Source organism: Pristis pectinata, chromosome 8, assembly GCF_009764475.1.
Source record: "Pristis pectinata isolate sPriPec2 chromosome 8, sPriPec2.1.pri, whole genome shotgun sequence".
NCBI lineage: Eukaryota > Metazoa > Chordata > Chondrichthyes > Rhinopristiformes > Pristidae > Pristis > Pristis pectinata.
This window is the reverse complement of record NC_067412.1, coordinates 100,917,343-100,931,611: the sequence shown is the minus strand read 5'-3', so window position 1 is coordinate 100,931,611 and position 14,269 is coordinate 100,917,343. Positions and strand designations below refer to the sequence as shown.

The following is a 14,269-nucleotide window of genomic DNA, read 5'->3' as shown; positions in this document are numbered from 1 at the left end:
TAAGTACAAGAGGACATGGCTTTAGGGTGAAAGGGGAAAGGTTTAGGGGGAACATTAGGGGGAGCTCAGAGAGTGGTGGGAGTGTGGAATGAGCTGCCATCTGACGTGGTAAATGCGGGCTCACTCTTAAGTTTTAAGAATAAATTGGACAGATACATGGATGGGAGAGGTCTGGAGGTTTATGGACTGGGTGAAGGTCAATGGGACTAGCGAAATAAAGTTTTGGCACAGACTAGAAGGGCTGAATGGCCTGTTATCTGTGCTGCAGTGTTCTATGGTTCTATGGTTCTAATTGATCTTTTTGTGACAGGAAGTGGTAGAGGCAGGAACAATCACAACATTTAAAGACATTTGAACAGGTCCATGGATAGGAAAGGTTCAGAGGGATAAGGGCCAAATGCAGGTAAATGGCACTAGCTCAGGAAGGTAACTTGGTCAGCAGGATGAGATAGGCTGAAGGGTAAAAAGTCATAGAGGGAGACAGCATAGTCTGTGCTGACTATCAACCACCCATTTCTTATATTAAAGTGGTTATTAATGTTTGCCTGAGTTTGGAGTTGAGAGTAAGTAGTTGCAGATAACAGGAGGGAAACATGGGGCACTCATTCCTCTGTTAAAGAAAAAGTTAACCCATTAAAAATTAAATTGGTTGAAGCCTAAATGGGAGCAGGAATGTGCTTTCAAGTCCTCCTCTGCAAATATCACTGACAACGATAATGTAATCCGACACATTGAGAAACATGTTTTATGCTGGTTCTAAATAAGTACATTTCCCAAAAGGATACCAAGTACCAGCATTCTGCCTGCCCTATGTACACCGAGAGACTTTAAGGTTTTTACAACGTGATACAGTGACAAGACTTTCTTGGATCTTTATTGAAAGGGGGAGTGCCGATGAGGTTTGCTGTAGCTGCAAAATAATATTGAACATTCATATCTGAAGGCACTCATTTTCTCACGAGAGCAGCCCATTGTGTGGTGTCTAGAGATTTCAATGCTCTTTGCATGTTAAAACGGATCACAGACTCAGATTTCCAATTTGAAATTAAAGGACGAAATTTCCAAATGCATATTCAGAGAAAAATATTACTTATTTTCAAAGAGCAATATTTATTTAAGGTATCTTTTCATTTAATTTTTAGGCTATACAATAAACTTTCCTTCTGGATTATCCTCAGTTCGATCTATGTGAGGCTGAAGGTGAGAAAACCGATCAGGAGACGACATTACATACTGAGGAACGAAGCAGACCCCCATTATCTCTTCATGATCTCATTCATTTGTAGCTGCTTTGTACCCAAACTCCATTAGCGAGGTGCCATAGACTTTACCCACTGGAGATCCATCAGTCTCAGTTATGAAACTACCACAGACTCAATGTTTTTTTTTGAGGGGGAAAGAGTTTGGATCCGTGCTCCCCTCTGTGGGAAGTGCTTCTGTTGGTCCTAACATTAATGTGCTCCCTCATGCAACAAACAATCTGCTGAAGGAACTCAGCAGGTCGAGCAGCATCTGTGGGGGGAAAGGAGCTGTCGACATTGCGCGTCGTTTCAGTCTGATGCAGGGTTTTAACCCGAAACGTCGACAATTCCTTCCTCCCACAGGTGTTGCCTGACCTGCTGAGTTGCTCCAACAGATTGTTGCTCCAGATTCCAGCATCTGCAGTCTCTTGTGTCCCCTTATGATGGATCAAGCCTACCAATGGATGTGAAGATCACAGTGTCTTGCTGTACACAAAGCAGCCCTTCAGCCTATTATGTCCATGCTGGTCAGAAACTGAATTGCTCCACATCCCTGGCTCTTGGTCTGTAGACCCATAGGGTCACAGCTCTTCAAGGCTCATCCAAGTACCACTTAAATATCGGGAGGGTTTTTCCCTCCAATCACCCATTCAGGCACTGAGATCCAGACCCCACCACCCTCTGGGTGAAAAATATTTCCTCAGCCATTTAATCGTACTAGCAGCTGACTAAAGTCTTTTTTCCTGACTCATCAAAAAGTGTATCAGCCAAGGGAACTTAGCATCTATTGTTAACCCGTCCAGGCCTCTCATTACTTTAAACACCCGGAGTAAATCTTCCATCAGTACGCTTTGGTTCTGTTCAGTCTCTCCTCACAGTAACTCTCCAGTCCTGGCAACATCCCCATACTCCCCCTCTTCACCTCTCCAGTCACCGTGCCCTTCCTGTAGAGTGGTGACTGGGGATGCACACTGCTTTATCTGTAGCCTCACTAGTGTTTTATACAGTTCTAGTATGACCTCCTTGCTGTCGTATTGATGTTTCACATAATAATGGTAAGTATCTCATGTGTCTTCTTAATTACCTTACCTTGCTGAGAGATCTGTGGACCCGTACTCTGATGTCCCTCCATCCTTTCCACTTCTTACAATCCCACCTTTTCTTCTGCATTCCCTTGCCCTGAATATTGAGGAACAGGTCCCCTCACCTGCCCCATTCTACAAAGACCTGACCATTGGAGAATTCTGCTCCCCGCATCCTCATTTACCAACTCCCCTCCCCTCCCCTCCTCCTCCCCATTCACTGACCTGTAACTTGCTCAACGATAAAATCATCAGCCTTGTTTTCACTGAATCCATGTTCTCTCCCCTCCTTATCTCTATAAATTCCTCCAACCCTGCAGCCCTCTCAGGATTCCTGAGCTCCTCAGTTTTAGCCCCTCCACCACTGTCTCCTCAGCTGGATCAGGTCCTGAGCTCTGGAATTCCCTCCCTGAACCTCCCTGCCAATTTATTTTATGCTCTTTTAGATGCTCCTTAAAACCTTAATGTTTTTGTCACCTGCTCTAACATTTCAGGCCTATGGATCACATTTTGTCCAAAAATTTCCTTTGTTAAAATACTACACAAATACAAGTTGCAATTATACCATTAAAATATAGAGTGATCAGAATTGGATGTAATGTTCCACTGAGCTGAGCACCATATCCATGGTGCTGATTATTAACTAATATTTATTCCATAATTCCTTACCCTTTTCCCATTACATTTCTGGACTATGAAAATTCTACTGAAATTCTCCTGAGAATGGTATCAGACGAGAACATACTTCAGATTACAATCCAGCTGACACAAGTTCATAGATCAGAATTTTTCGAAACCTGTGTGGAATCTGAGGTTAATTAAATGCATCCTTGTTATTGATTGGATTCTCGACTACTTGCAAGAGCTTTTGTTGAACCATAAGGCTTAGTATTATATAATCCAGCGGAAATGTAACTGTGTTTTAATTGATAGTTCACTTTTGTACTCTGTGAGGCAAGGAAGTTATTTTAAACCTTTATAAATCCATGGTTAGGCCCCAGCTGGAGGAGTGCGCTTAAGTTTGGCATCGTACTTTGACATGATGTCATGATGAACGAGTGAGTGCCCAGGAGGTTTACCAGAACCAAGGATTAGGTCAATGGGAGAAGCTGGGCTGTTTTTCTCAGGCTGGAGAAGGTTAAGAGGAAATTTGTTTAAGATTAAAAAGGATTTTCTTAAATAAAGTGTAGCCAATTCCAGCAACAGTAAGTCGATAACAGCAGAGACAGATTTAAGATAATTAGGAAAAGAACCAGAGGAAGAGAGCAAATAGAAAGCACAGATCATTCCCGCCAGCATGATCCTTGGTGTTTTCCAGCTGTCCCTCAAGCACACCATCTAATTACAACTTCCTCCAGACTTTGAACAGCAGACTATTCTTCTTGGCTCAAATATACAAACATATGCTGCAAATGGGAAGTCTTTAAGGGAAGATAACAAACAAGATAGTCTGGTAAATCCATTCTTTCAGCTGAGTTTGTCCCACAGTATTCATTTCTCCCTTGTCCGTTCACCCTGTCACCCCCATCCCTTCCACTCCTCCCCCTTCTCTGTAACTTTCAAAGCGATCCTTTCCTAACATTGCCTGATTCTGATGAGACGTCATTGGCTGGAATATTAAATCAGTTTCTCTCTCTACAGATGCTGCCTGACCTGCTGAGTATTTCCTGCACTTTTGTATTTGGTGGGGGGAGTTCTGCAGCCCATGGGATTCTACTGTATGGAGACTCTTTAACATGGACCACAGGTTGCAAAGAAGATGGAGATGTTCAGGGATTGTGCCTCTATCAGAGAGTCTCTCCCTGTGTGTGTGTGTCTCTCTCTCCCTTTCTCTCTCCCTCTCTTTCCCTCTCTCCCATTTCTCTCTTTCTCTACACTCTTCCCCCTCTCCTCTTCCCCTCCCTCTCTCCATACTCCTCCCTCTCCCCACCCCTCTCTCCACTCTCCCCATCTCTTTCTCCACTCTTCCCCCTCACCTTTTCTTTCTCTCTCTCTCTCCCCCTCTCTCTCCTCCCTCTCTCTCACCCCCGCACTCTCTCACCTTGCTCCCCCCTCCCCCGCTTAGCCCCTCAAAATCCATGACACTGCTGCAGAAAAGTGTAAGAAGTTTTCCTGGAAAAGCTGTTTCTTTGCACCCGACTCCCCCTCCCCTTTTGTCATGTCTGAAACTTCTGTACACGAGGTTGGGTGATTAGAAACCCTCTTGTTGGAGACAGTAATTGCCTGGCATTTTTGTGGTGTTACTATTACTTGTCACGTATCAGCTGTGTCTGAACATTGTCTCGGTCTCACTGCATGCAGGCACGGATTGCCTTATCTGTGAATGGGATTAGATGTTGCACCATCATCACTGGACATGCCCACTTCTGACCTGCTGATGGAAGGAAGCTCAGTGATGAAGCAGCTGAAGACGGTTGAGCCCAGGACACTGCCCTGATGATCTCCTGCAGTGGTGTCCTGGGGCTGGGATGATTGACCTCCAACACCTACAGCCATGACTGAGAGAGGAAAGATTTCAGAGGGACCTGAGGGGCAACTTCTTTGCGCAGAGGGTGGTGGGTATGTGGAACGAGCTGCCAGAGGAAGTGGTTGAGGCACGTACAATAACAACATTTAAAAGACATTTGAATAAGTACATGGAGAGGAAAGGTATAGAGGGATACGGGCCAAATATGGGCAAATGGGAATAGCTGAGGTGGGCACCTTGGTTGGCATGGGTGAGTTGGGCTGAAAGGCCTGTTTCTGTGCTGAATTACTTTGTGACTAAGACCATCTTCCTTCATGTGAGGTGTATCGAGTGGTTACCCCTTGTTGCCCAATCTAACACTAGTTTTGCATCCACTCCTTCACAAGCTCCCTGCTACCTCTGCCCAGTCACCATTAATCTTCTGTCCACATCTCCTCACAGCACAGCCAGAATGACAGGACACTCTCCACCCAGCCCCATCCCTTGGCAGGATCATTCAAATCACCACTGAAGCTCCTTGGTCCAGTGGAGATGGTGCTGCTTTTCACCGTGGTTTATCTCGTTGTTTCTGACAGGGTCCGATTACCTGGACTCCCCTCTCTGTTGAGTTGACACTGTTCTGACAGTGTGCAGGAAGAAATGCACACAGTCTGTCAACTGTGACTTCAGTGAGGTTTTATATAGCTCCTGCCTTCCACCCAGACAGTGACTTTCTCTGCCACACAACCCAGTGTCTCACCGACCCTCACTGCATGCCCGCTTTTCAAAGGCCAATGAACAGGAACCCAGACTGTTCCAACTCACACGGAGCATATCCTTCCCCATTCTGCAGTACCCCCAGCACAGCATCCAGCCCCTCCCCTCCCCCACATCACCCCCCACCCCATCACATCACCCCTCCCCACCCCACATCACCCCTCCCTACCCCATCACATCACCCCACCACACCACCCCTCCCCTTCCCTCCCCTCCCCACATCACGCCTCCTCTCCCCCACACCACCCCCTCCCCACGCCCCTCCCCCACATCACCCCTCCCCTCCCCTCCCCCACATCGCTCCCCTCGCCCACATCCCCCTCCCCATCACGTCACCCCCTCCCCTCACCCACATCAGCCCCCTCCCCCACATCCCCCTCCCCTCCCCCACACCCCTCCCCTGCCCCACATCACCCTCCCCTCCCCCACATCACCCTCCCCTCCCGCTACATCATCCTCCCCTCCCCTCCCCCACATCACCCCTCTCCTTCCCTCCCCCACATCCCTCCCCTCGCCCACATCCCCCTCCCCATCACGTCACCCCCTCCCCTCACCCACATCAGCCCCCTCCCCCACATCCCCCTCCCCTCCCCCACATCCCTCCCCTTCCCCACATCACCCGCCCCCCCCACATCACCCTCCCCTCCCCCACATCACCCCTCCCCTCCCCCACATCACCCCTCCCCTCCCCTCCCCCACACCCCTCCCCCCTCCCCTTCCCCACATCCCCCTCCCCATCACCCCTCCCCTCCCCTCCCCCACACCCCTCCCCTTCCCCACATCCCCCTCCCCATCACCCCTCCCCTCCCCTCCCCCACACCCCTCCCCTTCCCCACATCCCCCTCCCCATCACCCCTCCCCTCCCCCACATCACCCCTCTCCTTCCCTCCCCCACATCCCCCTCCCCTCCCCCACATCACCCTCCCCATCATGTCACCCCCTCCCCTCACCCACATCACCCCCCTCCCCCACATCCCCTCCCCTCCCCCAAACCCCTCCCCTGCCCCACATCACCCTCCCCTTCTACACATCCCCCCTCCCCTCCCCTCCCCCACATCCCCCTCCCCATCACCCCTCCCCTCCCCACCCCATGTCACCCCTCCCCTCCCCCATATCCCCACCCCTCCCCTCCCCATCACATTACCCAGCCTCCCTTCACCCCTCCCACCTCCCAGTCATCGGATGGTGGATATTACCTAAGCCGCCTCACATTACTGACTGCTCCATCTGTCAGTACCTGGCTCCCGTCCACCACCCTCTCCACGTTGCCTTTCACCTTCCCTGGGTCCCTCGGAACGGCTGCCTGCACCTCCAATCAGCGGCAGCGTTGGGCTCTGCTCCTCCAGGCCGTGGTCCAAATCCCTGCCTTACACAGTGAGCAGAATCTGCCTTGGAACACAACCCTGTGGGACCCCACTGCCCACTGCCACACACTTGGCACAGACTTGGCCTGCTCAGAAATATTCTTTGACACAGTATTTTTTGCTTATGGACAGGTGATCTTTTATTTTCTTTTTTTCCTTTTCTTTTTTCTTTTTCTTTTCCTTTAGCTCATGGAGCAGACTCGATGGGCTGAATGACTTACTTCTGCTCCCTTGTCTTGTGATCTTGTGATCGGGAGGAGTGTGGAGATTCCACCCATGAGCACAGAGAACCTTACTATTTGTGATTTTTATAAACGACCTGGATGAGGAGGTGTAGGGGTGGGTTAGTAAGTTTGCGGATGACATGAAGGTTGGGGATGTTGTGGATAGTTTGGAGGGCTGTCAGAGGTTACAGAGGGACATAGATAGGATGCAGAGTTGGGCTGAGAAGTGGCAGATGCAGTTCAACCCAGATAAGTGTGAAGTGGTTCATTCTGGTAGGTCAAATATGTTGGCGGAATATAGTCTTAATGGCAGGACTCTTGGCAGTGTGGAGGATCAGAGGGATCTTGGGGTCCGAGTCCATGGGACGCTCAAAGCGGCTGCGCAGGTTGACTCTGTGGTTAAGAAGGCATATGGTGTATTGTCCTTCATCAATCGGGGAATCGAATTTAGGAGCCGTGATGTATTGTTGCAGCTATATAGGTCCCTGGTCAGACCCCACTTGGAGTATTGTGCTCAGTTCTGGTCACCTCACTACAGGAAAGATGTGGAAGCCAGAGGAGATTTACAAGGATGCTGCCTGGAATGCGGAGCATGCCTTATGAAAGCAGGTTGAGGGAACTCGGCCTTTTCTCCTTGGAGAGACGGAGGATGAGGGGGGACCTGATTGAGGTATATAAGATGATGAGAGGTAATAATCGGGTAGATAGTCAGAGGCTTTTCCCCAGGGCTGAATTGGTGGCCACAAGAGGACATAGGTTTAAGGTGCTGGGGAGTAGATATAGAGGAGGTGTCAGGGGTAAGTTTTTTACTCAGAGAGTGGTGAGTGCGTGGAATGGGCTGCCGGAAACGGTGGTGCAGGCTGATACGATAGGGTCTTTCAAGAGACTGTTAGATAGGTGTATGGAGCTGTATATGGGCTATGGGTAAGCCTAGTAATTTCTAGGGTAGGGACATGTTCAGCACAGCTTTGTGGGCCGAAGGGCCTGAATTGTGCTGTAATTGTTCTATGTTCTAGAAGCAGAATCCTTCCCACTCCTCATTAATGATCCTGCTTTAGAGCAGGAGGGGCTGGTGGACCCTCAGAGAATGTGGCAAGGATTCAGCAAGTGGTGAGGGCGGCAAAGGAGAGGGCAAAAGCTGAGTCTATAATAGGATGGGAACGTGGAACACAATTCATCGAATGTTGACAGATCAAACTGACTGCACTTAAATCCCGTTAGGATCAGCTGATGATTTCTTCGCACCTATTTCTGTCTTCTTCACGTTGCTTCAGTGGTGGAGGTCAACGCCACACAACACTGCCCGACTGATGCATCCTCTTCCTTTCCTTGGCACCAAGTCTTCCTTTATCTTTGTTGCTACTAATTAATGATTCTGTGGACATGATATACAGCTGCCCTGTCGCTGCCGGACTGAAGCGGAACTTACATTGGGACACATGAATTAGGAGCAGGAGTAGTTTTCTTCATCCCCCAAACCTGCTCTCCCACATGGCTGATCTGAACTGGACCACCTTATTGTCTACCTGCACTGCACTTCCCTGTAGCTGTGACACTTTACTCTGTATTCTGTTATTGTTTTACCTTGTACTACTTCAGTGCACTGTGTAATGAGTTGATCTGTATCAAGTTCAAGTTACTTTAGTGTCATTCACCCAAATGCCGTAAAAACACCTGGAGGATCGAAATGTCGTTTTCCCCAGACTCACACGACAGAGGACATACATAGAACAGAGGACATACAATAAACACAGACAGAAAAATTGTGCAAACACAACTAGTGCAAAAATGGTATATACAGAATGCAAAAATAGTGCAGGGTTAGTACAAAACCGAATTGGACAAAGAAATGCAGAACTCAGTGTGTTGCACTAAGTGTATAAACATGTTCAGCAGCAGCCATTGTGCAGACCAGGACTTTTGATGCGGCATTTGTCTGAGACTGCCTCCAGGGTAATCAGGAGCCTGACAGCCTGGGGTTCAAAAAACTGTTGTACAATCTAGTAGTTCTGGCCCGGATGCTCCGGTACCGCTTGCCAGACGGCAGTGGGACGGTGTGCAAGACAAGTTTTTCACTGTATCTTGGTACGTGTGACAATAATAAACAATTCCAATACTAACCTGAATTCCACATTCCTGTCTACCTGGGTAATCTTCCACCCCCTTGCTGATCAAGTATCTATCTACCTCTGCCTTAAAGACATTCAGCAACTATGCTCTGACCCTGCTTTGAGGAAGAGTGATCCAAAGATTCACACCCATCTGAGAGAAAATATTTCACCTCGTTTCTGTCTTAAGAATCAGAATCAGGTTTATTATCACTGACTTGTATGTTGTGAAATGTATTGTTTTGCAGCAGTGCAAAGACATAACATTACTATAAATTACAAAATAAATAAATAGTGCAAGGAAAGGAATAACGAGGCAGTGTTCATGGGTTCATGGACCGTTCAGAAATCTGATGGCGGAGGGGAAGAAGCTGTTGCTGAATCATTGAGTGTGGGTCTTAAGGCTCCTGTACCTCCTCCCCGATGGTAGTAACGTGAAGAGGGCATGTCCCGGATCGTGAGGGTCCATAGTGATGGATACCACCTTAATTGGCAATGCCTCATTTAAAAAAACCCTATTTCTAGAATCTTTCACAAGAGGAAACATTCCCCCTATCCACCCTATCAGGACTCGTCATCGACCCAAAACCCAAATCATCAACTGTCATTTCTGTCCACTAATGCCGCCTGACCTCCAGCAGATTGCTTTTTGCTCCAGATTCCAGCACCTGCAGACCCTTGTGTCTCCTCATGACTTTCTACGTTTCAACCAAGTTCCCTCTCACTCTCCTAAACTTGAGTGGATAGAGGCTCAGCCTGCCTGACCTTCCCTCACAAGACAACACACCCACCTGTGGTTTCATATCCTCGCAGTTGGCCCAGAGAAGTGTTTGTATCACCTTCAACCTTTATCTTGCGCTGAAGGTCACCTGTTGCCCTAAGAACATTCACCTCCTTGTCCCCAATGCCTGCTTCAACACTTTCATTGCCCGAGGTCCCCGTCCAATGATAGCAGCCTCGAGTTCAGTCCCTCTCAGGTCCTGTATACTGGGAGTCTTCAGGACTGAGATCTACGTTAGGTAAGGGGTTTGAGCAATGTCAGGCAAAGGCAAGGAAATGGCTAGCAGGGCTGAATGGCCTTCTCCTGCTCCAGCATTCCTCCAGCGAGAGGAGACAGCTGGTTTCTCGTGTTCTGATTCTGTTTTGGTTAATGACCTAAGTTAGGGGAAGGGATGAGGGAATGGATTGGTATTAGATTAGATTGGATTAGTGTTTTTTCATTACACCAGGGTGCAATGAAATTCCTTGCTCATGTGAAGCTCACAGAGTAAACAGTGTACAGGTAATAATAAATACAACAAGAAATACAGCGACGAGCACAGAACAACAGAACGGTGCAGAGATTGTAGCGCCGTCTGAGGTAGTGCAAAAAGGCTAAAGTGACAATAACGGAATAACTGAGAGAAGGAGAGTTAGGAGTCTGAGACCATGGCAGCCCCACTGGGAAGGGGATGTGAGAGAGGTGACTGGTTCAGGAGCCTGACAGCAGTGGGGAAGAAGCTGTTCCTGAGTCTGGGTGCCCGGGCTTTCAAGCTCCTGTATCTTCTCCCAGAAGGTGGAAGAGAGAAGGCAATGGCCAGGGTGACACTACTAGCCTTCCTGAAGCAACACATGATTGATCCATTGAAAATTTCAATGGGCCAAAGGGCTTCCCTTGGTGTGAAACCCACAGATTCAAGGGCAAAGTGGAAAACCTTTCAGTGGCTCAGGCTGGAATGACACTGCTGGCAGGAGTAGCGTGCCCAATCACTGAAGGGCCCCTTTCTCTTGGGATCTGCTCCGCCATGCAAGCTGAGGGCAACAGAACTACCAAAGCCTCTGAGGGGTGAAACCTCTGCTGAGTACTGGCTTCAAGCCTCCTGTCCCACCCTACCCCCCGCCTCCTTCATCCCAATTCCGATGTCCCTGGAAATTCTCCATTTACCACTCAAACCTTCATCCGTCTGTGGGCAGCAACAGTGATGGATCTCAGCAGTGGCCTGGAAGAAAGCCACCCACAAATACCCAGCAGTCTCTGTGGCGACTGCTCCTCCTGCTCCGATACTGGCCACTGCTTGGCTTCAGTTCAAAGGCATCTCTGGAGCCCAGCAGCAGAAATGTCGGCAGTGATTGAGAAGCCAGTCGCTTTAATGAATTCTCACAGCCACCAAACCAGGAATGAAAAAGTACCAATTTTAATTAATTTTTAAACATTGCACAGTGGAGTAAATATTGCAGCATGCAGAGAGACTACAGGAGAAGCATTGTATTTTAAAATGTAGAGTGGCATGCAAAAGTGTGGGCACCCCTGGTCAAAATTTCTGTTACAGTGAATAGCTACGTGAGTAAGAGATGACCTGATTTCCAAAAGGCATAAAGTTAAAGATGGCACATTTCTTTAATATTTTAAGCAAGATAACATTTTTATTTCCATCTTTTACAGTTTCAAAATAACAAAAAAGGAAAAGGGGCCGAAGCAAAAGTTTGGCCCAAACTTTCCTGCGACCTCACCACAAAATTCAGTGTCAGAAGTTTGCAAAGGAACATCTAAATAAGCCTGATGCATTTTGGAAACAAGTCCTGTGGACTGATGGAGTTAAAATAGAACTTTTTGGCCGCAATGAGCAAAGGTATGTTTGGAGAAAAAAGGGTGCAGAATTTCATGAAAAGAACACCTCTCCAACTGTTAAGCACGGGGGTGGATCAATCATGTTTTGGGCTTGTGTTGCAGCCAGTGGCACGGGGAACATTTCACTGGTAGAGGGAAGAATGAATTCAATTAAATACCAGCAAATTCTGGAAGCAAACATCGCATCATCTGTAAAAAAGCTGAAGATGAAAAGAGGATGGCTTCTACAACAGGATAACTATCCTAAACACACCTCAAAATCCACAATGGACTACCTCAAGAGGCACAAGCTGAAGGTTTTGCCATGGCCCTCACAGTCGCCTGACCTAAACATCATCAAAAATCTGTGGATAGACATCAAAAGAGCAGTGCACGCAAAACGGCCCAAGAATCTCACAGAACTAGAAGCCTTTTGCAAGGAAGAATGGGCGAAAATCCCCCAAACAAGAATTGAAAGACTCATAGCTGGCTACAGAAAGCGTTTACAAGCTGTGATACTTGCCAAAGGGGGTGTTACTAAGTACTGACCATGCAGGGTGGCCAAACTTTTGCTTCGGGCCCTTTTCCTTTTTTGTTATTTTGAAACTGTAAAAGATGGAAATAAAAGAGTAATCTTGCTTGAAATATTAAAGAAATGTGTCATCTTTAACTTTATGCCTTTTGGAAATCAGGTCATCTTTTACTCGCTTAGCTATTCACAGTAACAGAAATTTTGACAAGGGGTGCCCAAACTTTTGCATGCCACTGTGTATATATTTTGAAATATTCATGTCAAGGTGCTATAATTCACATACATTAGATTAGGTTATTAAGGCCAAGCAGTTTGCTAAGCAGTAATTATGGCTAGTAGCAGTTAGTGTAACGCTATTACAGCACCAGTGACCCGGGTTCGATTCCCACCGCTGTCTGTAAGGAGTTTGTACGTTCTCCCTGTGACTGCGTGGGTTTCCTCCAGGTGCTCCGGTCTCCTCCCACATTCCAAAGACGTACGAGTCAGGAAGTTGTGGGCATGCTATGTTGGCGCCAGAAGCGTGGTGACACTTGCGGGCTGCCCTCCCAGCACATTCTCAGTAACAAAAAAAGATGCATTTCACTGTGTGTTTCAAAGTACATGTGACTAATAAATAAATATCTAAAAAGAAATATCTAAAATATCTAACCATGGCATTAAAGGCTCATTTCCACCTCAGTAAAAAAAAACAAAAGATTTTTTGGGTATTTTTTAGTTGATTCAGTTGATAAATACCTTGTACTCCGTTCATTTCCGATAAACTTCCCAGACGGAGATAAAGGCGGCAGGAGTGTGGATCAGCACTGGATCACTGACAGCAAATTTGGGATTTCCATGTAAAACTTCACAGGCACAGACATCCCAAAATCTGGAACAAAGGAGAAGGAATTCCTTCTGGGATTCAGGAGCTGATGTTTCAGCTGTCATCTAACTCCATATTCCATGAAGAGGCTCAATTAACAAAATTCTATCAATCTCAGACTTAAAGCAGCAACTGACCCCTCAGTGAATGCCATCAACGGAAGAGAAATCCAACTCTATCCCATGTTCTGTGTGCAGAAGTGTTTCCTAATTTCACTGCTGAAACCCAGGATCTGACTTTTATTCCCTGCCCCGGTTTCTGACCTATAGAAATATTTTCTCTTTCTCTACCCTGCCAATTTGTTATTATCTTACAGGCTTCAATCAGAACATTCTGAATACCATGGAATATTATCTGAGTTTGTATAATCTCTAATTTAACCATTTGAGTCCAGGTACCATTCAGCTGAATCTATGTTGCACTCCTCCCAAGACCAATCTCCCCTCCCTCAGAACTGCCCAAAGTGTTCTAGCTGTGGTCTGACAAGTGCAGCTGGAGTGCAGCCTCGTATCTTGGTTTATAACTGAGCTGTGTAGAAATTTCTTCTGGCAGAGGATGGTGAATCTCTGGAGTTCTCTACCCCAGAAGGGGAATCATTAGAAGCATTTAAAGTGGAGATAGATACATTTTTGAAAGGTCGCAGGATTGAGGTTTACGGGGAATTGGCACAGAGGAGGAGTTGAGGTGTTGGGTAGATTAGCCCTGATCATATTGAGTGACAGGGCAGGTTTGAGGGGCCGAGTGTCCTACTCCTGCTCCTTTTTTTGTGTTCTGGTGTATTCTGAATTTAATGAGCAGAATTCCAGTGCTATCCTCACACTTCAGTCATCCACCTACACCCCTCTGGATTTTCACATTCGGGAAGTACTTGTGCAAACCAAACACCCTCACAGTCGCCTCAACAAGCTGCTCCCAATTTCAGGATAAATTATTCAAATGTCTGAACCTGCAGAGTGTTTACAATTGAAGAAATAAATGGTTACTAGCTCAGCTTTAAAATAAGCATGTTTATGAATCAATTTATTCAGAACAAATGACCCAGTCGA

At 47.2% G+C, this 14,269-nt stretch overlaps 1 protein-coding gene across 10 annotated transcripts in view; it reads right to left on the bottom strand.

Annotated features, from left to right (window-relative positions):
• Positions 1–14,269, bottom strand: part of fgf13a (fibroblast growth factor 13a) — a 441,705-nt gene that overhangs the window by 274,292 nt on the left and 153,144 nt on the right. Inside the window, exon 3 of one of the 10 annotated variants that reach the window (XM_052021021.1) lies at positions 13,097–13,229. The exons of the other annotated variants lie outside the window; for them this stretch is intronic. Within the exon in view, the coding sequence (XP_051876981.1) occupies positions 13,097–13,112 (16 nt within the window). The 5' untranslated portion in view covers positions 13,113–13,229. The remainder of the gene's footprint in view (positions 1–13,096; positions 13,230–14,269) is intronic. 10 annotated transcript variants of the gene reach the window in all.